Source organism: Crocodylus porosus, unplaced genomic scaffold, assembly GCF_001723895.1.
Source record: "Crocodylus porosus isolate Cpor-Errol unplaced genomic scaffold, CroPor_comp1, whole genome shotgun sequence".
NCBI classification, from domain to species: Eukaryota; Metazoa; Chordata; order Crocodylia; family Crocodylidae; genus Crocodylus; species Crocodylus porosus.
In genome coordinates this window covers 3132843-3156519 of record NW_017728934.1, presented here as the reverse complement: position 1 = coordinate 3156519, position 23677 = coordinate 3132843, and the positions used below count along the sequence as shown (strand labels likewise).

At 44.4% G+C, this 23677-nt stretch overlaps 1 protein-coding gene and 1 long non-coding RNA gene across 3 annotated transcripts in view; one reads left to right on the top strand and one right to left on the bottom strand.

Annotated features, from left to right (window-relative positions):
• Nucleotides 1–891: 891 nt before the first annotated feature.
• The window catches only part of KLHL12 (kelch like family member 12), a 41830-nt gene continuing 19044 nt past the window's right edge, over nucleotides 892–23677 (bottom strand). For both annotated transcript variants that reach the window (XM_019546302.1, XM_019546301.1), the window contains exons 5-12: nucleotides 19523–19672; nucleotides 17086–17200; nucleotides 8102–8208; nucleotides 6538–6733; nucleotides 5867–6025; nucleotides 4688–4786; nucleotides 2983–3169; nucleotides 892–2394 (exon numbers count right to left, since the gene is read on the bottom strand). In XM_019546302.1, coding sequence (XP_019401847.1) covers nucleotides 2268–2394; nucleotides 2983–3169; nucleotides 4688–4786; nucleotides 5867–6025; nucleotides 6538–6733; nucleotides 8102–8208; nucleotides 17086–17200; nucleotides 19523–19672 — 1140 coding nt within the window. In that variant the 3' untranslated portion in view covers nucleotides 892–2267. The remainder of the gene's footprint in view (nucleotides 2395–2982; nucleotides 3170–4687; nucleotides 4787–5866; nucleotides 6026–6537; nucleotides 6734–8101; nucleotides 8209–17085; nucleotides 17201–19522; nucleotides 19673–23677) is intronic.
• Nucleotides 10949–13045, top strand: LOC109317565. The gene is made up of 3 exons (XR_002103071.1): nucleotides 10949–11097; nucleotides 11188–11291; nucleotides 12976–13045. It is a non-coding gene; the product is annotated as an uncharacterized LOC109317565 (long non-coding RNA).

The window sequence follows — 23677 nt, the reverse complement described above, 5'->3', positions numbered from 1 at the left end:
TCCCTACTGGCTTTCATCTTGGAGTCTTAATTCTAAACATCTGCTGATATAACTCCTAACATCTAATAAAATTCAATCTTGGCCTCTTGAAGGCTCAGAGCAAGCATAATGGTGGCTTAACCTGGGCGCGGAAACACCACAGATCTGTGTCCATGAAGGCAGTTTTCGTGAACCGCCTGGCAGGAAAACTGCTCTTCTGACGTGGTTCAGTACCTGCCGAGGTGCAGCGGCTTTAAGCCGCTTCTGGAAACGGGAGTCTCCTCCCTTGCGTGCTCCTGTGGCCGTAGGGCTGAGGGCAAGCAAAACTTGGTATCCAAACTCTAAGCCTCCAGGCTTGGGCCTGCACAGAGGATGCCGGCCAAAGGTTTTGGGAACATCTGAAGCCCCAGGTGGGGGTGGAGGATGTTTGCCGGTAGTAAGGCCACTTATGGTTCTGGACTCTTAGATTTGGAATTAGTTTTAGCTAATTTGGCCATGGATACAAATTATTTTTATATATAAAAAAAGAGTCAGCTTCTCCCTGTGCCCTAGGAGTTTCAGCCTTGAGGGATATTTTGAAACGGAGACTCCATTTAAGCCAATAAGCGTTTTGTAAGGTCCATGAACGATGCATGCCCCCGGCAGCTGTGGGGGCACGGCGGCTGTAAGCGGGAACTCCCGCAGACGCCCCTGGTGGTGTTGGCGGTGGGGGGGAGCAAGCAGCAACTGCCTGCAGGTGCCACCAACAGTGTCAGCAGCACCTTTTTGTAGGGGGTACACCACCACGCTCGGGGTGCACGTGCACCCACACGCACCCCCTATGTGTTGACCCGGTATGGTCAGTACAGATGTATCACCGACACAGTCCTTGTAAACACGCACGTCCTCTAAGACAGAAAACAGAAAGCTGTATTTTCATAGGCTTCACTTTATTTTTGATAATTTCATTAAAAATACACATTGGAAATGAAGTCAAAATGTGGCAGGAACAAACACAAGGATTCAGAGCATCAGCTGAAAGTGCATCAAGTCATGCTACTCTGTCCCTGGTCCCACCCCACCACATCAGCAAGGAGCCATCAGCATGTAGAAGAGCAGCATTATATGGAACTCGGATGCTTTGGGGGCTCAGCTGGTGGCAGGAGTGACAAAGACCTGGATCCTTGAGGATGGAGGGCACAAAGTAAGAGATGTGCTTAAGGAAAAGGGCAGTCAACAGGTGAAGGAACTAGGGGCATGGAAGTATATAGCTGAGAATAGATGGGTGAAAAGGAATCCGAATGCCATTTCAAAGAGGCCCCTTATAAGCAGAATGGAACTGGATAAAAGGAAAATCAACACAAATAAGACAGGACAAAATGGATTCCAACAGACTCAAGCAGAGATTCATCCTAGGAAGAGATCACTTCTTACTCAGTAGTATGTGTACATTCTAAATTCATTTTTTGAGTCGCAGTCCCCAGTTAAGAGTCTTAGTCACCAAAGGGCCTCACTAGTACACTTTCTGTTCCTCTAAAAGATGACATCCACCCAGGAGGATTGTGAAGAGAGGCACGCCAAAGTCTTGCTGCCAGAGGAAAAAAAATATCACTTCCAAGAAATGTCCATTGACCTTCCTGCAGAAAATGTGAATGTACTGAATGCGATTCTCATCACTTGCAGTCCCATCACTTGCATACTCTGCTGCTCCTTCCTCCAATTTTGTTCTGGAGTACCAAAAACCCCTCCTCAGTAGTTGAAAGCAGTAATTTGTGACTTCCTTGCTTTGTATTCAAGTTGTGTATAGCCTGCAAACATAGCTACAATGCAGAACACCCCTGGGATGTAACTGCTCACATGGGCCACAGAACATTTTGTTTTAAACATTCAGTTTGTCCAAGACAATCTGGAGAGCAGTCTGGATTCCATCCTCGCACATCATGGCAACTCAGAGCTGCCAGCAACCCTGTGTGGCCTGAAGCTTCAGAGGGGACTGTCAAGCCAGCTCTATGTACATGTCCTCAGAAGCATTCATCCGACTAGCTGATGCAGGCATCTGTGCTGTTAGCCACAGGGGATGGGAGACTGGCTGGCAGAGGATGCAATTTCTCTAGGTCCACCCAAGTGCCTTTCTCTAGCTTCTCACAGAGCTCTCAACTTCCAGTGGCTGCTGAGCCAACATGTTTATGCACACTTTGCATAAAAAAGCAAAGAAAGTGCTATCGTCACTGCACAGCTCTCAAGAACAGTCACTGCAAACCACCCAAAATGCCTGTTCTCAGGGAGTTTCTTATATGGGCCCCCCAAGGTCACTTCTCTCGAAGGACGCAAACACCAGCATCACAACGTTGCATTCCCAGTGATGTCACCACTTCCCAGTTATCAATGATGGGATCGTAGCACTCGATGCTGCTCAGCAGTGAGTTACCATCATATCTGCAAGGACAGAGAAGGTTACAGGTGAGCAATGATTGGCAGAGAGCGACCTTTGGAGCTCTGTGGGGAATTCAGGGAGTTAGAATGGAGCAGGAATGCTGTTAAAGTTGCATGTACAAGGGGAAGGGCTGTGTAAAGCCAGCACAGGAACTTTTCACACTATATCCAGTCTGGTTGAGCAACATTCCAGCACGCAATGCTGCCACTTGTTTAATTTAGTACAGCGAAACTACAGCCCATCCTCATTTAACAAGTCCCATCAGTGAAATGCGTGAACAGCCTCATTTGAATCCCTTCTGTAGGATCTTCAGCCTGTTACACTAAATTTACTCGTACAATGGCTGTTACCTTCCTTAGCGAAAACATGCCACTCCCCTCCTCTGCCACCCTGGAGTAAACATTGCCAACTAACAGGCTTGAACATGACTGCATTTGTCTGCACTAAGCATTAAGCCAAGGGTGGGCAAAATGCGGCCCACGGGCCAGATGCAGCCCCTGCATTAAGCTCATTACGGTTCTGCTTTCTATTACTTTGCATGAACCTGTGTAGAGGTACCCTAGAGACCACCCCAGGCCTGCCCTTCTTACCCAGCTATTGCGTACAGCCTTCCCCTCAGCACAGTGGCACCCACGTAGCAACGGGGTGTCGTCATGCTTGTCACAGTAGTCCAGGAGTCTGTGCGAATGTTATAGGCTTCCACAGAGGAGAGATGTGCAGTCCCATCAAATCCACCAACGACGTAAATATGATCATTCAACAGAGCAACTCCTGCCCCTGGAAAGGGAAGGAAGGGCATTCTATTGAGCAAAAGATGCCATGCATGCAACGCACAACAATCACTGCAGCTAGGATGTATGGAGTAGTGTCCACCCCAGCCACAGCCCCAGGTAAACCTTGTAGGGTCAGAAGGAACATTCCTTTCGCATTTAAGCTACCGCCAGAAACCCAAGTAGGGGGTCAAGTGTTTCCTGTCTGCTTCTATCCTAAAGAAAACATGCAATTACTTTCCTCAAAATCTCTCACCACTTACCCACTTGTAGCTAGTTGAATTCTCTTAATTTCAGCGGATGCAATGGAACTAACACAGCTCTGCAGAGCATGTGTGTGGGAATACACTGGGCAGTTCAGCTCAGAGATGTTTGCGCACATGAGCAAATCCACAGCTATGCATGTGCAAGCCTAACCCCACCATAAGTCAAGGATGTTACATCTCCAGCTACTCTTCCATCCACTAGCTAGAACAAGGAGAAAGTACCAAATTGTGGGATGGATTCCTTTATCTTTTCCCTTCTTAGGTCTGCATACAGCCACGCAGCACCTCGTTCTCAGAGACCTGCAAGTCTTTACTGTTCACTCTGGTGATGCACATGATAGGGTAGAAATATCTGTGTGAGCAGGTGCTGTTTCCAACGCATACTAATAAAGGCCATGCTATCTTAAGTTACAATGGAGATTCATCTAGTGATAAAGGCACTTTGGGTTACATTTTATCTCGCTGTATATGCCTAAGTGGCACACTCAGTATTTTGCCCCATGGTGTAACAGAATGACTCTGGCATTCAGACCTGCCAGAAGTAAAATGGAGAACAGGAGAAGGACCAGCCCTCCCATGTTTTAGCCCAGTAGCCTACTGGTTAGTGCACTTGCCCATGGAGTGCAAGATCCAAGTTATAGCCCCCCCTACTCATCCGGAGAAGATTTGAGCCTGCATCTCTTGCTTTTCAAAAAAGTACTCTAACCACCAACCCATCTCTTAAAGCTGGTACACTGGGCAGCCAAGGGAGGAAGAGATGTAGGGCCAGGAAGAAGCACACAAACCAGGTGGCTCAATGGGAGAGCTACTGCCTTGGAATGGAAAACACCCTTGGTCCCTTGCTCCTAATGGGACAAAAACTTCCCCTCTGCTTCCTATCAGTTTCACCCAATAAATACTAAATGCAAGATGCTATGAGCCACATACAACAATATCGATGGCTCAGAACAGACAGAACGGAGTAGTGTAAAACCTTGTCTGTTATTTGAGAATAGAATATTCCCTTAGGAAACAAGGCTACATTGAAGAGTAAGGAAATCTTTTTGAAGCTAAGCGAACACTTTTCTGGAAATGGTCACTAAGGCTGCACAAAAGCTGTTGCTAGAATTGTTCATACTGCAACATACCTACTTCTCCATCTCCCTTCCCATATCAGGATATGACCAATGGCTTTGATGGTGGCAAGACAACTAGAAATGACTGTTCATTCAATTGGAATTCACCCTTGCTCAGATTCCAGGGTGTCTGAGACCTCTCACCTGAGCGCTTGGTAGCCATTGGGGTCACATTAGTCCAGTGCCCAGTGTGGGGATCATACCTCTCCACGGAATTTAATATGTTCAGACCATCATAGCCACCTGAAACACAATATAGGAACAAACAGTGGGTTTGACACTGAGAACTGTTTAATGCCAGAGAGCAATGCGCCTGTGTCGTTCCCCAAGCTGTGTGATTCTGGCTTAGGTTTGGCAGTGTGAGCAGAACAACTCAGAGCAGACCAGCATTGCCGGGCAAAAACCCTGTGGGAATACAGTCTCTAACCATGAACAAACAGGGCTCAGGAGCCCTGGATGGCATAGACAGCAAAAGCGAGGAAGGAGGAATACAAGGCTATCATAGCTTTTTTCAGAAGACAATGCAGAGTGGCTACATCATGCTGTCTCAGTGGGGTACACACTGGTAGAGGAGCAGAGTGGCTGAGGAAGGTTTGGGAACTCAGGATGGAGCTGTATGAAAATTTAGCAGATGGCGTTTGGTGTGCAGTTCCCCTGGAATTGGATAAGGGTGGCTGAAAAGCAAAACCTAAGGCAAAATTGACCATGGGGCCTGGAAATGCTCTGGGAATCTGAAATTCCTCCACCTGGAACATTCATAGTGTGCAAGCTGGGACCTTCTAACCTGCAATCACCACAAAGAACAGCTGAACCATGAGCAGCTCAGGACAGGCCTCTACAGACTTTCCATGCTCCAGTGACACCACAACAACACCGATCTGGAAGTGCAGTTACTACTTCTCACTGCCTGTAATATGCTCCACTGCATATTTCCTGTAATCTCCCTCAGTCCCTGCACTTCTCAGGTATTTCTGTTGTCTCACAGAACACCAGTGCTAGTTTTTCCCAATTTACTTCTAGATATAGAGATCTTATGATTCTGTAAAGAAAGAGCTTTAGTCTAAGGCACTGCTGCCTCCCTCAGCAATGACTGAATGAAATAAATCTGTCCTTATCGACTAAGCTGCCCTATACCCTGCTATGGCAACATTTGCAACAACTTCCCATTGAAGCTGGATTCTGCATGTACCAGGAGTTCCTTGCTAATACTTCCAGAGAGCTGATGGATCTTATGGGTAAAAAATCTGGGTGAGACACAAACACCTGCAGAATGGCTGAGATGCTAATACTTGCAGAGAGCTGATGGATCCTATGGGTACCCACCAAGGCAGTAGATAACATTATTGGCAACAACCAGGCCTGCTCCTTCCCGAGCTGTCTGCATGTCTCCCAGCATACTCCACTGATCAATATTTGGGTCGTATCGTTCCATACTGGTGTGACGCCGGCTTCCATCAAAACCACCAGAAACGTAGATCATGTCTGCAACATAGTATTGGAAATAGATTGAGATAAACAGGTCTCAAATATTCCCACCCATATACATACATGCCCCCTCCTTGCCTATCATTTCCACCCTTGATATCATTTTATGCACAGCTTTTATGTGCAGTTGTATCCCTCTGCATAGAAGGCCTAGGTTTACTTGGACACTACCATTCATTGATACATCAGCACTTTCTTAAAACAAATAGCTTATAAGGGGTGGAACACACTGCATCTGAATCCTGCTAGATATGCTCCAACAAAAGGGTCTCCTGTCTATAATCCCTGCTTGGTACTACCTTCTCAAAATACAGACTTCCACACAATAAGGATAAGGAGAAGGTGGAAGGGTTGCTCTTAGGGTTAACAGAGAAGTGCTACAAACTCCTCTGAAAGTTACCCCATCCACATGAACAACCATATGCACTAACAAAGGTGCCAACACATTGCATTTCATGCTGACAGCGGAGCAATCTGGTTTCCCTTATTAGCATAAGATCAGAGCATACCTCCAAGGGTAGTGGCCCCTGCCAAACCTCGCCGAACATTCATTGGAGCCACTGAGTACCAGATGCCATCTTCATCTGAGGTATAATCCAAGCATTCCACAGAGCTGAGACGGGAGCGTCCATCATACCCTCCAATCACATAGATCCGATCATGCAGGGACACTGTAGCAACATAGCGCCTCTTACGAGTAATGCTCTGTTTGAGAAGTACCAGAGAAAGGAAATCACACTGATACATGGAGAACTATCACAGCCTATTCCATTCCCTTTTGCTGCTTTTCTGAAAAGGACCCATCAATGCAGTCAAGGACACATGGCAACCTGCATTTAAATGATATGCTGGGGGACCCTGATTGTGTGTGGATGGACTTACTTTTCCATGCTCTGTTCCTCTCACTGCCCCCATCCCGTCCCCAGAACTCTCACATGGTTCATTTTGCAATTTAAGTTCAAACTGCTGTAAGCTGCTACTGCATCTTTGATGTACCACAGATATTTGCATTCCTACCACCTGCCTTCATTGCAGAAATTTGCAAAGGGGAAAGCTGGAGCTGTGTCACATATATTAGGAACATCCAGGGTTTTCAGACATCTAAATGGGATTTAGGGTTAAAGGTTCATAGTATTCAGGCTCTTCTGAGGGCAGTGGTACTGAAGATGAGAGGCAGCATACCACTTTCTTTGCTTGGGAAGGAACATTTCTCATTCTCCATTTCAGGAGATACAAACTTATTTGTTCCCCTCCCTGTTCTCTACAACTACAGTCAGCAACAATGAAACTACTGCCAGGCTGCCTCAGCTAGTAAAATAATTACTGCTGAAATTTAAAACTTTTAAAATAAAAAAAACCAAAACGCTCTTTCCCATTTTTACACAGCATAATGAAGTAAAAAAGGGAAGAAGCTCAATGTAAAAGAATACTTTTCAGCCTTAACTTCTTAATTTTTTTTCAACTGAATCATGTGATGAACCTGCAAAAAATGCAGCAAGACATTACACACAGAAGACTCCAGTTTAATGCTGCAACAGGCACAGCATAGTTATGGTACCTCCAGTACTCCCTCCCTGCCTCTGACGTTCTCTTTTTTAATCCTTAACTTCACCCCTTTCCTCTTTTCTCCATGCCTTTGCATTCTCTGATCGCAGAAGACATCTACAGGCATTCTTAGATCACAGAGAATAGTAAAGGTGAGGCACATTCTTTTCTCTCAGTAAAGAAATTGGCTGGTTTCTCTATCCATTTTGCTGATACCACAAGCTGCGTATCACAACACAAACTAGAAAGTTTTTCAATTGTTTGGCAGCTCTAGAACATAGTTGAAATCTCTCTCAATGCATTTTTCCTGAATCTGAATAATTAGCACTTCTTGCAACAACTGAACTTAAGCAATTCTTCTCAGCATGAATCTGAAATTCGTAGCAGAACAGAATGGATACTTCAAATAAGAAAAATGAAACAACTGGAGCTCGATCTGGATGTTCCAGTCTGTTAGGACTATAATCACAGCATGTTTGCAGGAACTAGTGCTGCTGAAAAAAGTCACAAAGCAGATAAATTCCTTACTGGCAAGAAACTCCATTCCTGAGTCTTTGGATCATATTTCTCCACCACATCAATAGGTGACTGCTGACTGCCAAAACCTCCAATCACAAGAAGAACCTCATTAGCCCCTGTTGGAAGGAAAAAAAAAAAGACTAGAGTAAAACAAATTCCTTTATCACTAAAGAATTGGCTCAAGCCAATACTTTAACTACTTTGTCTGCCTGGGAAAGACAGTTTAATGTGCAAACAGTACAGAACAGCTGGCTCTAAGTGAATGCCTCTGAGCTCCCCACAGAATTTTCAATCTCCCCTGCATGGAGAGTGCATGTTTCCCGTATATTTTTCTTGCAAAACCCCACTTCTCTTTTTTAACATAAATGACATCCAGACTTGAAACTGCATCCTCCCTCATTCACTGCTCCACTATGAACTAAGCCTTTACAATAGCAGGCAGCCTCATTCTGTACGTCCGTCTCAGTCATCTTCATGCTTTGTGTTTGCAGCTGCGTGTGGTTAGAGTGTTTTGTTGCAGGTAGGTCTTGTGTAGCTGACTGAAGTGTAAAAGCTAGGACCATGTATGAATTAGACCAGCCGAGACCAATCAGCCTTGTAAAAGGCAGCCTTGTGTAAATACACTGAGTCTGCCTCAGGAGAAAGCTAGGGCAGAATAAGATTTTCCCCACTCCCCCACCACCCAGGAGTCTTCCAAGGATGCAAGGACAGAAAAGTGGAGAGTGGATCATCAAGATCAGACTCATTATCAACATGGGACACACCAAGTTCATGTTCCTCCCTGATAGCTGAGATAACTTCAGCTTCATCTGCACCAACTGCAAGCTGGTGTTCATCTTGGAGGAAGTTTCTGGGCTGAAAGCATAGTATGAACAGAATGAAGACTTCCTGCATCAATCACGAGAAGCTGGAGCAGAAGGTGCCAAAGAGGGACAAAGAGAAGTTGCAGCATGTTACTACCAACAGTCACAAAGTGCAGATTAAGGTAAGAAACTGCTTTCAGGCACTCTGCATTGGAACTGCTGGAGCAACAGCATCACAGGAGACAACGGCTGGCAAGTACCAAACATGGACCACACATCCCAGAAAGCAGGAACATCATGGCCCTAGGGATAGGGGTTCCATGAAGTTGTGAACCTGGCTCAACAGTGGATGCATTCAACAGATGACAAGTGTCGATGTGCTGCTTGCTTGTGGTTTCTTGTGGCATCAAAATGTCATCTCCCTCTTATCTGGGCAAATTGTCAGCCAGTTAGTCTTCATCCAGACTCTGACTCCTACAAACTCGCAACCACCCACTCTCCCAAAGCCAAGTCTTCATCATCAGTATGCCAGTGTCATTCAGCACCCCACTATGGATCTTTTTGGACTTGGCAGAGAAAAGGAACATGAGGCACAAATGGTTGGGTTTACTGCTATTGATAACACTTTCTAATAATCTCATGAGGATGATAGATGTTTGTTGTTGCACAGGGTATTCCTTTTGAGAAAGAATGGGATGAAATCGCACATTTTGTAAAATAGGCAAGCAGTTAGGTTTCTTCTGAGTGAGGAAGAGGAGTGAAAGGCAGTACTACACAAGTCGTATCTTAGTGAAGAAACTTTCCGGAGAAAGAATAACATGAAAGAGAGAGAAGTGACTTTGTGTTGGGTGTACAATGATCTTCAAGTCAGTATTCCAATCCTTCTGTTCCCTATTCATTACAGATACTACAGAAACAGTCAGTCTTCAAGCTAAACCAAGATGCATCTTCCCATTCAAGTTGCAAATACAGCCTGAACTCTGAAAACACCACTGTGAACAACCTAACTACCAACATAGCTATAGGCAGATCCATCCAACATAATCTGAGAGAAGCAAATACATGGGAAATGGAGTTCCTTTTTTGAGGAAAACCATTACACAGACAGGCCATGATCACATGTTAAACTGTCATGCCCCTTTCATCACCATACAAAGAAGCAATTAGTGTGTACACCAAGTGCCAGAACAAAACTTAAGACTCCATGCTCCACTGATACCCAAACTGTATTTTCTTGATCATTAATGAACAAAAAATATCGTATTTCATCCCCTTTTTTCCAACGTAATTACCACCAAGAGACTAGCAATCTGGGTGATACTGTTAGGGACATGATAGAATGGGGGCTTCTCTCTTCTGGAACAAGATAGGTTCTGCAGAGCTGACAGTGAATTAGTAAATTAGATAGAGTCAACTGAAACAGTGGTCACCATCAAAATCGCCACAGTGCTGTATTTTTAGGTAAATGTTACCACAGTAGATAGAAAGACCACCACAAACATAATTATTAAAGATTTTTGTAGGGGAAGGCTGTGCCCAGATCTAGCGGTGGCAATTTAATCTGCTAGGCACTATAAAAAAAATAGAACAGATAACTCTCCTTACCACGCAAGCCGTACCTGCTCTTTAACTTACAAACAGCTATTTCAAAAGACTAAAAGATTTTTAAGATCCTGCCTTGAGGTGGGGGGTTGGACTAGATGATCTTGTGAGGTCCCTTCCAGCCCTACTTTGATATGATCCTAGGATGACCATTGTGTATACAAAGACACAGGGGTCAAAGTTATAGACATTATTATTAATTGTTTGTACTGAGCTGGTATCCAGAGGCCTCAATCAGGGAAAAGGGCTCCACTGTGCTAGGTGTTATACTCAAAATTAGTTGAACCAACATGCAGGTGCAGAGGAGCACAAGATTCCAGCAAAATAGCTATGATACATGTAATAAGTTACCGTCCAGTTACTAGGCAGACAAAACTCTTGGGGAAGAGTCGATATCTTTTATTAGACTAACTAAATAGTTGCAAAAATGTTTTTTTCTTTGCAAGCTTTTGGGTCCACATTGCTCTTCATCAGACAAAAGAGAATTCAAAGATTGTAAAATTTCTCCCAGGTAGAAAAGAAAATTAATCTTGCACAGGGGAACCTGGAGATGGCAGGGTTCCCCTGGATGGAAAGCCCAGTTTGTAAAAAAGCTGCTCTGTAAGTATGCAAACTGAGCGCAAACAAAGGCTGAAGCAGGCAGCTTACCTGGGCCAGTTACTAGTTTAGTTGCTCTCCAGTGTTTCATAGGCATCGTGGTAGAGATGAGTTTTCGGGACTACACTATAGTGACTTTGTGGGGATTTACAGCCAACTTCCCCCATGCGTAAGGGCTGGTCGGAGAAAAGATGAAGGTATTTATGGGATCAATTGACTAAGAAATAATAACGGCTAGTACTGTGGGCAGGGCAGAAGCTGATGTCTTTAGAGTGGGTATGAGACCAAAGGTAGGATGGGGCTAAGCCAGGCAGGGCCCTAAAGGTGAGGTCAGGTAGTTTGTGTCTAAGATGATGGAAGAAGAGGGACCTGTGGAGAAAACAAAGAGGATGGCAGCAAGGCGTAATAAGTCAATAAGGCACCTTTTTCTTCTTCTGGGCATAATTCCCATTGTTTTTATCACCCTGAAACAATTGTAGCTTTAAGCCAAGTATCTTCCTCAAGAGCCCCCAAACTATGCTTGGAATGCAGAGTGGGAGCTACAGAAACAGATAGGAAGAACATTTTATCTTCCAGGAGATAAAAGGCATCAGCAGGCCAAGAACAAGCAACCCCTAACAATGAACTAATTGTCCCAGCTCAGCTCTGCAGGACTCTCAGAAAAACTAGAACACAGCACCAAGTGAGAAGGGGGCTTGTGGCTCCCCCTCTCTAGGAAGCATCTGTCAAAAATAAGGATACATTTTTGCTCTTTAACACTAAAGTGTGTCTTCATTTCCTGGGTGTACTTGGTAGCTCTCTTGGTCTGAGACAGGAAGACATACAAAAAACTAGAACTCTTGGTTCCAAAATGATACCCTTTATTAGACCAACTGGAAAATGGCAAGAAAAATGTCCTTTTTTGCAAAAATGAAGCTTATTTCCTACCTATGGGGACTTTTTACCATCTTGTACCATCTACACCAGGGGTGTCCAACCTTTTTGAATGTGGGGCCGGATCATGAACTTTTTATCACCTAGTGGGCCGGCAAGCCATATTCAAAGACCTCACAGGAAGTGGTATCACATCAGGAAATAATGTCATGTGACCTTTGACACCAATGAAGTTGCAGGAAATGACAATGAAATGGGTCTAACCAGTTCAAAACTCTCCCTGTATAGCATCCACCTCTGCGACTGTTCAGGACAGGATACTGAGCTAGATGGACCATGGGGCTGACGAAGCATGGCACTTTTTATGCTCTTATGTTCAGAAACTCTTATGTTCTTTGGCTGAGCTTCCAAACTATGGCTGAGATTTGCAAAAAGGGGTAGATAGGCATGTTATAAAGTTGTCATAAAAGATTTGGAGCCCTCTAAATCCCATTCATTTTAATGGAAGTTGGCCTTTTGACTCACTTTGAAAATCTCAGCCCAAGGTGCCAACGAAAGAAGTCAAAATATATTTTGCATTTCTATGCAGTGCATCTATGTGGGGCTCTCCAAGCATTTTACAAACATTAAATGGACCTCAGGATGAGCCCAGCCGGAGCAGCAGGGACTCAGCTGCGCTTTCCCCCTACCTGTGTTGGTCAGTCCCGAGCGGCACACAGCTCCACCGCCACTTCTGCTGGCTGGTGCTGACCCGGGTGAGTCTGTCCCATCTGGAGCAGCACGCAGCTGAAGCCAGGTTCCCATGTGCTGCTGGGGATGGGAGGAGCCCAGCCGGGTTGGCATCGACCAGCAGAAAAAAAAGTCCCCATAGGTAGGAAATAAACTTCATTTTTGCAGAAAAGGACATTTTTCTTGCTATTTTCCAGTTGGTCCAATAAAAGGTATCATTTTGGAACCAAGAGTTCTAGTTTTTTGTATGTCTTCATTTCCTAGCTCTTCTTTTCTTAGGTACGTCTAAGGATTTAAGAAGAAAGGCAGGATATAGGAAGGAAGCACGTCATGGTAAATGACTCAGTGGATAAAAATACATTTTTTTTAATTAAAAAAAAAATCAAACTTTAAATAAGATTTTTTTTTGATGTCATCATATTTTTTGTGAAGATGCTTTAAAGCCCCCCAACATAAAGATAGTTTTCATTTAAGAAACGTTAAAGCTCAAAGACATCATCGTGGAATAGGGATTATAACTTCTAAGCATATACTATTTGAGACAATATTGCTGGATAAAGTGTGTAAGAAAGAATTTAAACAGCATTCAAGCAGTTTAGGGGAAAAATATTAGCCTGAGTCTTGATGGGTGGAGCGATGTCCACAATGATCCAATAATATGTGCTTGTGTGACAACAGAAGGGACGGTCTACCTTACAGAAACAACTGATACATCAAGAAATGCACACACAGTGGAATACTTACAAGATGTACCAGTAAAAGCTATACCAAACAGTGAAAAAAATTCAAATGTCTAATATGCACCTTTGTCACAGACAATGCTGCAAACGTATCAAAGATGAGAAGAAATCTAGAAGAAAGTGAAGAAAGCCACAAACTAATAACATATGGCTGCAGTGCTTGTTTGAAACACCTCTTAACCAAAGATTTCAGTGCTCCAGAAATAAAGGCTAACAGTGCTGAAATTGCAAAATACTTCCATCACAACCACTTTGCAGCAGCTGCTCTGAAGAAAGCAGGAGGAACCAAACTAACTCTCCCACAAGACGACCGATGGAACTCAGCATTGGGCTGTTTTGAGTGGTATATTGAGATCTGGCCTAATCTGATGACAATTTGTGAACAAAATTGTGACAAAACAGATGGAATTGTTATAGCCATCATTCTCAATATTGGGATAAAGAGAAATATAGAACATATGCCGACTATCCTGAACCTGTTTCCATAGCCTTGAACAAAGTGCAGGGAAATCACTGTTTTATTGTTGATGCTGTAGAAGTTTGGAAGGAAATGAGTGAGACCTTGCAAAGAGAAATACACGACAGAGTTAAGTTACAGGCATTTAAAACAATGGGTGGATCAAGCACTACCTCCAGCTCATTTTCTTGCTAATACTGTCAATATTCAGTTCCAGGGTCAATTTTTAACTGCTGAAGAAGAGAAGTTGGGTATGACATGGGCATCCAGCAATCACGCCTCCATAATACCAATTATAACAAATTTGAGGGCTAAGGGTGAACCATGCAAAAATACATGTTTGCTGATGAGGTTTTAAAGAAAGTCACACCAGTGAACTGGTGGAAGTCACTTAAGCACCTGAATCCATCAGAGACTTGAAGTGATAATCCAGCTTTTAACAGCAGTAGCTTCTTTACAGGACTTATGAGGGGAGGCTGAAGGAACTGGGCTTATTTATTCTAGAGAAAAGAAGACTGATGGGGGATTTAATAGCAGCTTTTAACTACCTGAAAGGGGGTTCAAAAGAGGATGGAGGTAAACTGTGTTCTCAGCGGTAACAGATGACAGAACAAGGAGCAGTGGTCTCAGTGGACAGGCTGAGAGCCATGGGGCTCTTTAGCCTGGAAAAGCACAGGCTCAGGGGTGATCTGATGGCCACCTATAAGTTTATCGGGGTGACCACCAGGATCTGGGGGAACGTTTGTTCACCAGAGCGCCCCAAGGGATGACGAGGTTGAACGGTCATAAACTACTGCGAGACCGTTTCAGGCTGAACATAAGGAAGAATTTTTTTACTGTCCGAGCCCCCAAGGTCTGGAACAGCTTCCCATCGGAGGTGGTTCAAGCACCTACATTGAACACCTTCAAGAGTAAATTGCTCATCTTGCTGGGATCCTATGACCCCAGCTGACTTCCTGCCCCTGGGGCGGTGGGCTGGACTTGATGATCTCTCAAAGTCCCTTCCAGCCCTAATGTCTATGAAATCTAAGTTGCAGCAAGGGAAGTTTAGGTTAGATATTAGGAAGAATTTTCTCCCTAGGAGGGTAGTAAAGCACTGGAACAGGTTACCCAGAGAGGTTGTGAAATCTCCATCACTGGAAGTTTTTAAGATGTGGCTAGACAAAACTTTGGCTGGGGCAAACTCATAGAAAATGAGGGTTGGAAGGGACCTCAGAAGATCATCTAGTCCAATGCTCTGCTCAAGGCAGGACCAGCCCCCACTAGATCACATCAGCCAAAGCCTTATCTAGCTGGGCCTTAAAAACCTCCAAGGATGGAGCTTCCACCACCTCACTGGGTAACCTGTTCCAGTGCTTGACTATCCTCCTAGTGACAAAATTCTTCCTAATAGCTAACCTAAACTTCCCTTGCTGCAACTTGAGACTTATAAAAAAAGAAAAGGTGGGGAGGGGGATCTCAGAGCTGTTGGGGGCCAACCTCTGCCACTCCAACGCACATAAATGGTGCGTGCCCCTGGAACCTGGGGGGCATGGTGGCGAGAGCCCAGCAACGGTAAGTGCGGAGCTCCCGCAGACATAGCCAGCACTGTTGTTGGTTGCGGGAGGGGTGGCAAGTGCCAACCAGGGGTCGGTGACCACTTGCAGGCACTGCCAGCATTGGTGGCGGCAGCCGGGGTGATTGTGGACTGCCTACAGACGCTGCCAGCGGTATCGGTGGCAAGTGGTGATTGCCTGCAGCCGCCACCAACATTGCCGGTGGCATCTTTTTGCAGGAGATACACCACCACGTTTGGGGGGTGCATGTGCACCTGTATACACCCCTTACGTGTCACCCCTGCCCATGCAAGTGTTGGATCCCTCCCAGAGCAGTGATTCTCAGCCTGGGCTAAGATCCTTTCAGGGGTGCTGCAGCACTGAGGGGCGCAGACCCTGTTCCCAAGACTGTCCTAGCCATTGCTCTGCGGCTTTAGGAACTCCCTGCCCTGCTGGGGCTTTTGGGCTGTGGAGCACAAGAGCAGCCCAAGTATCTTTCCGCAGGCAACACCTAGGTGCAGGCTTAGCACTGGTGCTACCCCCCACTAGGCGCACTAAGACTACAGAGGGGCTTAAGGGGCCTTGGGGCTGCCTCAGCAACCCACCACTGGCTCCCATGTGAAGGGGGTGGGGGGGCGAGTGCAGCAAGAGAGGATGATCTAGTTGGGCCTGGTCCTGCTTTGAGCAGGGGGTTGGACTAGATGCGACCTCCTGAGGTCCCATCCAGCCCTCATTTTCGATGATTCTTCTGCAGGTGTAAAAAAATATTTTCTTTCTTCGGACTAATTCATTCTACATTGAAAAATCGCTTGGGCACTGAAAAAGCAGGAAAACTTGTCTTTCTTTTTCAGTCTATGAATAAATAGGAAGAGGAAGGTGAAGACTGAGTTTGCTGCATAACCCAGTATTTTAAGTTTCTCATGTTGACCTGGCTGAAATCTATTTAATTTTTGTTAAAAACACATTTCATATTTATAACTTAAATAGTTAAAAATTCAAAAAGACCTGTGCTTTTTGTTAAAATACTTATACTTTTGTTCTTGACAAAAAATATCTAAAATACATAAGCTTTAGTTAAAATGATTTAAATGCCATAATTCAGTTAATATGAAAAAAATCTCAAAATAAATCACTGCTTTAAAATGGATAGCGTGTACCTTCTAAAAACGAAACCTACATCTATCTTTGAGTTGTGAATAATATGTATTAAGGTTATATCAAACAAGAATGCACTTTTTGGACAAAACAATGATTGAATCGAGGCTTCCCGACTAGTGATTTAAATCATGATTTCAACCATGATCTAAACTGATTTGATATAAATCAAATCAACCCTGGATGTCCTTAGAGACATAGATAAGTCATCCAGGAAAGAAGCTCTTGGGGCTAAAGCTCTCAAGTAGGAGTAACATGTGGCTTCTTCTCCCAGCTCTACCACTGGCTCACTGTTATGAAAGCACGTCGTTCCCTTTGGGTTTCAGTTTCCTTCCCTGTACACTGGGAATAAGTACCTGCTTTCCTTGGGTTTGTCAAAGGTAACCTGTTAGTGCTTGACAGTTTCTTGATAGCGTTAGTTAGAAGTCATTAGAGAACATCTATTATACTGCACCTGACAATATCACCCATCCTTCTCCAAGTCCCCGTCTTTGTTACTCACCTAGACGTGCCCTGGTTCTGGGTCCTTGCATCTGGCTCCGGAGCTCTGGCCTTAGGTGGAATTTCTTAGCTTCATCTACAAGGTCTCTGCACTGCAAACTGCATCGAATAAAAGGCTGGGGAAAAAACACAAGCGTGATGTATGTATGATTTATTTGCAGTTCTCCAGAGATAATGATTTTAGAATAAGCTCCATGGGATTTCAGTGGCATTAAACTGAGTTGCATGACAGGCTTATAGAGAAGGTGGCCAATGCCACAGATGAATAAGGACAAAAGGCTTCTTGGAGTTGGATTTCAGCTGAGGAATCAATGAATTCAGAGTAAGGCAGGCATACCTTCTTGATTCCCTGAATAGCACCAGATACTGCAGGTTCCCTACCCAAAGTGAGTATATTACCAAACTAAATTAAACTAAGGGAAACAGTGTTTAAACAGCTCACGTATGTTTTTGCTGAGGCTTAGCCGTGCGGCATCCAAGCAGATTTAAAATCAGTTTCATTATATGGCTGCAGCCAGTCTCATGTGCACCTGGCCCTGGACTAAATCTCATCTCCCCTCTCTTGACTTCAGACCTTAAATATACAGTTGTTTGCAACTTCCATTCTTTTGGCAGAGGGACTGGATGTTATTCTCCTGAATGGCCTTTGCTCAATGTCAAGGGGCCAGCCCCCTCCAGGCAGCACAAGATACTATGAATTTCTGCACCAGACTGTAAATTGGTTTTCAAAGAAGTGTTTTTTTTAGTGCCAGTGAAGGCAGCACAAAATCCAGATAATACACCTTGGAGACAACAGGCCAGTGCCTGCAACTAAGCCTCAGACCTAGCCTGGAAGGACCACCTCAAACAGTGGGAAACTTGAGACTTGGCTGATAGCACCAACCTGCTACTGATGTAACCACACTGGTTCAGAAACAATGCAGTTACATGGGTACCAGTCCCTCTACGGAGGCTCAGATTTCACTGTTTAGGGTAGATTATGTCAATCTGACTTGAGTCCAAACCTCAAAAAGCTAAATGAATAGAGAGGTAGTGAGCTAGGTTAATCTGAAGTCAGGCAGAAGGTAGGACAGGGTGACACCTTAAAAACTGGTTCAGAGAGATGAACTTTCTTAGGTGATGGGCCATTGTCTACAGAAGTATGGGTCTCTCTGGCCCAATTAGTCTCTAAGGAAGTGATCCTTCCCTGCCTTCTAACAAAGCTACATATATTTCAGGCACCCTTGTACAGATTTTCTTAAAACAGTTTAAGGGGGCTGTGATGCTTTAGAATATGCTTTAAGTTAATAAGTCATTTCTGAGTGTAGAAAACCCTGAAGGATCAGCATTCACCTCCTGCCAGTTGGCAGGGAGTCAATAACCAGGGAACTTGAACTGATCAGTGCTGTAGCAAGTGATAGATCCTGTATCCCTTTACCACACCCCAAGTGGACTATGAAGATGATTTCCTTTTGGCACATAAGTTTCCACTGCAAAGGCTATGCTATTTTATTTTGACCACCACCACACACTAGGGTTTACCCCTGCCAAATTCTCAGTTGACTGGAGGAGGGCAACACAGAGGGCTGAACTCTGCATGGGCCCAACATCACTGGCTCTACCAACCTGTTGATTTTGGATGTTTTTCTACCTTCCATTCATCTCTGCATCCCTTTCTTCTTATCTCAGGTAGCTCCCTCCCTTTGGACCTCTCCTCTGTTTTGAGATAGTGCCCTCCTCAGCTACCCCTAGTGTTGCCAAGTACTTGCTAGAAACCTAGCAGCTTCTCATCAGAAAAAAACTGCCACGTGATATAATGGCCTGGGGCAGAGTTTCCATGCCAGAGGGTTTTACTCCAACAGCATTATTTATGATTATATCACAGAGCAAGGACAGCATGGTCCATAATGACTGAACAAAGGCTACACAATGTTACCAGTTCTGTTTTTGATAAAGTATGAGTTTAAAATACCTCTACAGCGAAATCCCAAAGCATGTATTTGTTTTCCCAACCTTCGCTTCATCCATTTTTTCTCAGACAATCTCCAACAATCTGTTAATCAATGTGAAGGGACTATTACATCTCTGGGCTGGCTAGTATTTATTACTAAACAGTAGACATACACATTCCCAAGTGCCAAGCAGCCCATGCTGCAAGCAACTGAACACTTCCATTGCCTGGGTCTTCCTTCCAATTGAGGGGCCCGATGTGTGTGTTTAGAGACTTGATTCTTACACTGTTACAGGACAGTGTTCCCTGCTTCTGATGAGAGTAGTGAAAAATGGCACCTCCAACAGACTTGGGTACCATGGTTTACAGGTCATCCCTGAAAAGAATCAGGAGAGAAAGAGACCCTAATGTCTTCTATACAAGGGAACTGAACTACGAGATGCAAAGGCACAATAAAAATACTGACTGTAATTTCATCTATACCACAAGATTGCTGTGCTGTTGATACCTCGGTGTCTATGACGTCTGTGATGTAGCGAGGGGTGAGAAGTGGCATGCGCACATACTGCAGCAATTCTGGCAGAGAGGCTTCCCGCTCCTTTTTCGAGTGCTTCACCCAATTTATAACTGCCTCAAAAACGGGTTCTTCAGAATCCACCTAAAAAGAAAACTGATCAAACTTCAGAGAGACTGTGCATGAGCAACCCTGGGACTTCAGCCTGTTGATTCTGCTTCTCAGTTAGCGAAGAGGCTGAATGTTTTAAGGTTCACATTTTAAAGAAGATTTGGAGTCATTATATTTATAGAAGACAACCTGAAATTCCCTTGATTTTTTTCCCCCTAAAGTGCTATGTTTTCTTCCTTTTATGACATCGCCTCTATGAGACTGTCAGAGCATTTCAGAGCCTTTCAGATCTAACCAACTTACTCTTATCAACCCTCTGCTGTTTAGGCAATCTATCCCGAAGTTCTTTAAGTCGCATCCTGGTGCGTTATCTGCATTTCTGCATCTCTTAGAAACTTCTTCATCGCACATGCATCAGACCTCTACAGTGGGGGATGTTACGGTGCAACTCTCACTCCTCCTTGACATCCATATTGATCTAGCTCCTTTCACTTAAAGTCATCTTCAGACACCTACCCCTCATTGACACGTATTTACTAACTCAACTGAAATCTGCTGCAGAGCCTCAAGCACTTTGGCCAACCTTCAGAAAAATCGAATTCTTCCATTGCTGGCAGCTGCAGGACGTATTCACTGCAGCAACTCAAGAGAGTCGACAAATAACGAAGGCTTCAGTATGGTAGAGGGGCTAAGCAAGAACCAGCCATGGGATGCAAACAGTCACTTTCCTACTAGCATAACCAGTATTTCACTCCATCCACATAAACAGCACCCTCTGAAAAGATAGCGCCACCTCCAGGGCTTTGGGTTCTGGATCTCGGTTAGGACTTACCACATCAATAAGGGCAAAGTAGATGTTAGGATCTGAATAAACTTTACAGTGGATTCCATTTCCCTCCAAAAATAGCCGATGAGGGGAGCTAATCAGTAATCCTGGAGCCGGGGATAGTGCTGGTGTTAAAGACAGGCCACAGTTCTAACCAGGACAACTCAGGATGAGGACACACATGACAATCCAACTGTTCCTGAATGCCATGGGTTGTGAATGAGTTCACAACTGGCTTGGGTCACAGGTGTTTGTATGCACAGTGCCCTAGTATTGCAGGCAGAGTGGTCACCTTTTAGGTGCTGAAGTGCTGTGGCTCCAACACCAGGATGGGGAACGAGCAGCCAGCTTAGCACACCTCCAGTGGGTGAGTTGGAGGGATTACTTGTACCTAGGCTTTGGCGGTCCTGGGGGGGACCCGTGTCTGGGTACATTTTCACTTTGTTGGTTTCCTTTGCTTCCTAAATATGAGTTCAAAAACTTCAATAGCTGAGAACTGATCAAAATGCAGTGTGCTTGTCTGACTTGGGATGGCAGTGATGAGAGGGGTGGGAAGGTACTTGGACACACGCTTTTGGTTTCCCAGGGACTGGGGTGGGGGCATGATGAGTTAGGCAGTGAGTTTGCAGCTAGTCATTAGAAAGATACCCTGTTCAGGAAAAGTTATGCCAACAAAAGGGAAAAAAGGAAGGCAGCAGGGAGGCGGTGTATGACAGCAGACAGCTGTGCAGTAGGGGAGAGTGATGCAGTGCAAGATGTCTGGAGGACCAACCACATCCATGTCAGAGGATGCTTGGTCCTCACAAGTAACAATGAACTGGTGCCCTCTGAACTAGCTCAAAAGGAGTACCTGATTTTCCAGGTACAATTTTGAACCACTCCAGGTGATTTTAAACTTGTTTAATCAGCTGGTAGGTCTGTCCATTTCAGGTTGAATCTGCTTTTAAATAGGTCTAAGTGTTACATGTGTCCGTGTCCTCATACAGTATAAGTCCAAGGGGTGAAGGGAACTTTCTATGCAAAAAAGTCTCTCTGTAAAGATAGGAGGTATCCAACCAAAGTATATCCAAAAATATTTCTTTTCTTTCTATCTTTAACTCGGTGGACCTTTATCAAAGACAGAGGGCGAAGTCTGTATACATACACAAGCTGTTGACCTAGGAGCAGTGGCCATAAACTGTTAGAGGATGGGGCCAGGTTGGATATAAAGAACTTCTTTACAGGAAGGGTGACCAGAATCGGGAACAGACTTCGCAAGGAAGTGGTGCAGTCCCCATCCTTGGAAGTCTTCAAGAGGAGACTGGATAAACACCTTGCCAGGATCATTTGATCTCAGCAGTATTCCTGCCCGGAGCAGGGGGGCTGGACTCGATCTTTTAAGGCCCCTTCCAGCCTTTCATTTCTGTGATTCATGACCTGTCACTCACAGGAAAGCATCTATGAAACAGATAAGGAAGGAGCATTTGAAAATTAAGAGATTATGCTCTTTCATGCTTTTGAGATGGGGATTTACTTCAGCTCCCTCTAAAAGTTTGTACTGTGCCAACATCATCTTTTCCTTGGAATAACAGCTACACTGAAATAATACCTGGGAAGAGTGCTACAGGACACTTCTATCTGTGGAAACAAACAATGCCAGTACTTATATAGTGTCCTCATGGTAAGAAACAACTTCTGAAATGAGGTTTATAGTAGCATCATAACGTCAATGCATGAGCTAGTAAAACTCTTCACAACTGGGCTGTTGCCCCCGTCTCCACAATGCATTTTCTACTGCCAGAAACAAACTGAGAGAGCGCCAGACTGACGCACAATAAAAGCAGAAGGGATAAAACACAGCACGAGAAAGCACATGCACACTGACAAACAATAAAAGCAGAAAGGATAAAAGGCACCATGACAAGCACATGCACGCTGACAAACTTAGCCTGGAAGAGGAGCTGGGTCATCTAGCAAAAGACTTACAATTTTCAGATCCATGCAATCTGATTCTGTGAGCTTTACAATGTTTCTTTACCGTTTAATTAGTTACCAAAAGATGGGGTGGGGGCGGTTGTTGTTTTGTTTCATTTTTATAGGAAGGGTCATTTTCAAGGCTTTTCAAATCTGGCAGTCCCAAATTCATTTTGAGGAAAGCCAAATAAAAAGTTTGTTTGGATTGGTCAGGATTTCTTGATTTGTATTCAGAGAATTAGAGAGAAGTCGGGCTGGAAGGGACTTCCGGAGGTCGTCTAGTCCATCTCCCTGCCTGCATACATTTATACTGTAAACATATCATACAAGAGGTATGTATTTTACTCAGGTCTGAAAATTACTGCATACATTTACTGTGAGTTTTCAAAATAAAAATGAACATAATATTAGCAAATTTGTTCAACAGTGAATCTCATCATTTCTGACAACAAAGTTGCTCTGTGGTATAAACCACCAACTAGTTTCTAGGTACACCATATTTACTTCCATTTTATGGGCTCCATGCAAATATGGAACACATTTCACAAAATCAGAGCACACACATGGATATAGTACCTCATTAAGTGCTGACAATATTCTTTCAACTGTATGAGAGACTAGAGTACAGACAGGCCCTGTTGGAGGGACTCGGGATATGAACAACATACATTTTAGCTACTCAAAAGGAGGGAGCTGCAACAGGGATGTGCACGTCTGCTGCTACACTGCAACCGTTACCTATGCACCATCCTGTACCGGTATTTGCAAATGAGTTAAACTGTTCCAATTAGGACCTGAACGAAGCAGAGTTAAACCACAAGAGGATTTGCTACATTTGCATCGCTACAGAATTACGCAGATCTAACAGCAGCAGCATAAGACAGTGGTCCCCAAACTGTAGGTCGCAAACCCAAATGGGGGTCACAATGTCAGCAGATAGGGTAACGGGGATGGTGGGCCATGCTGAAGAAATGGGATCATGCTAAGGAAATGTTTGGGAAGCATCTTTGTAAGAGCTTATATTTTTTTATACCGATACAATTGTTACATCTGTGTATACCGAAGACACCGATTAACATTTTGGGCTTAAGGAGAAACTCCGGGTCACCAGTGCCTTGACCCAGCAGATCTGTACGTGTATCATACAAACACACACCGGTCCAAATCCAGCCCAAAGTGCTCACCATTCCTCAGTCCAGGTGAGGACACGTTACAAGGGGGCAGAGAAAGCCTCCACCACAGTAGCTAAGTCTCTAGAA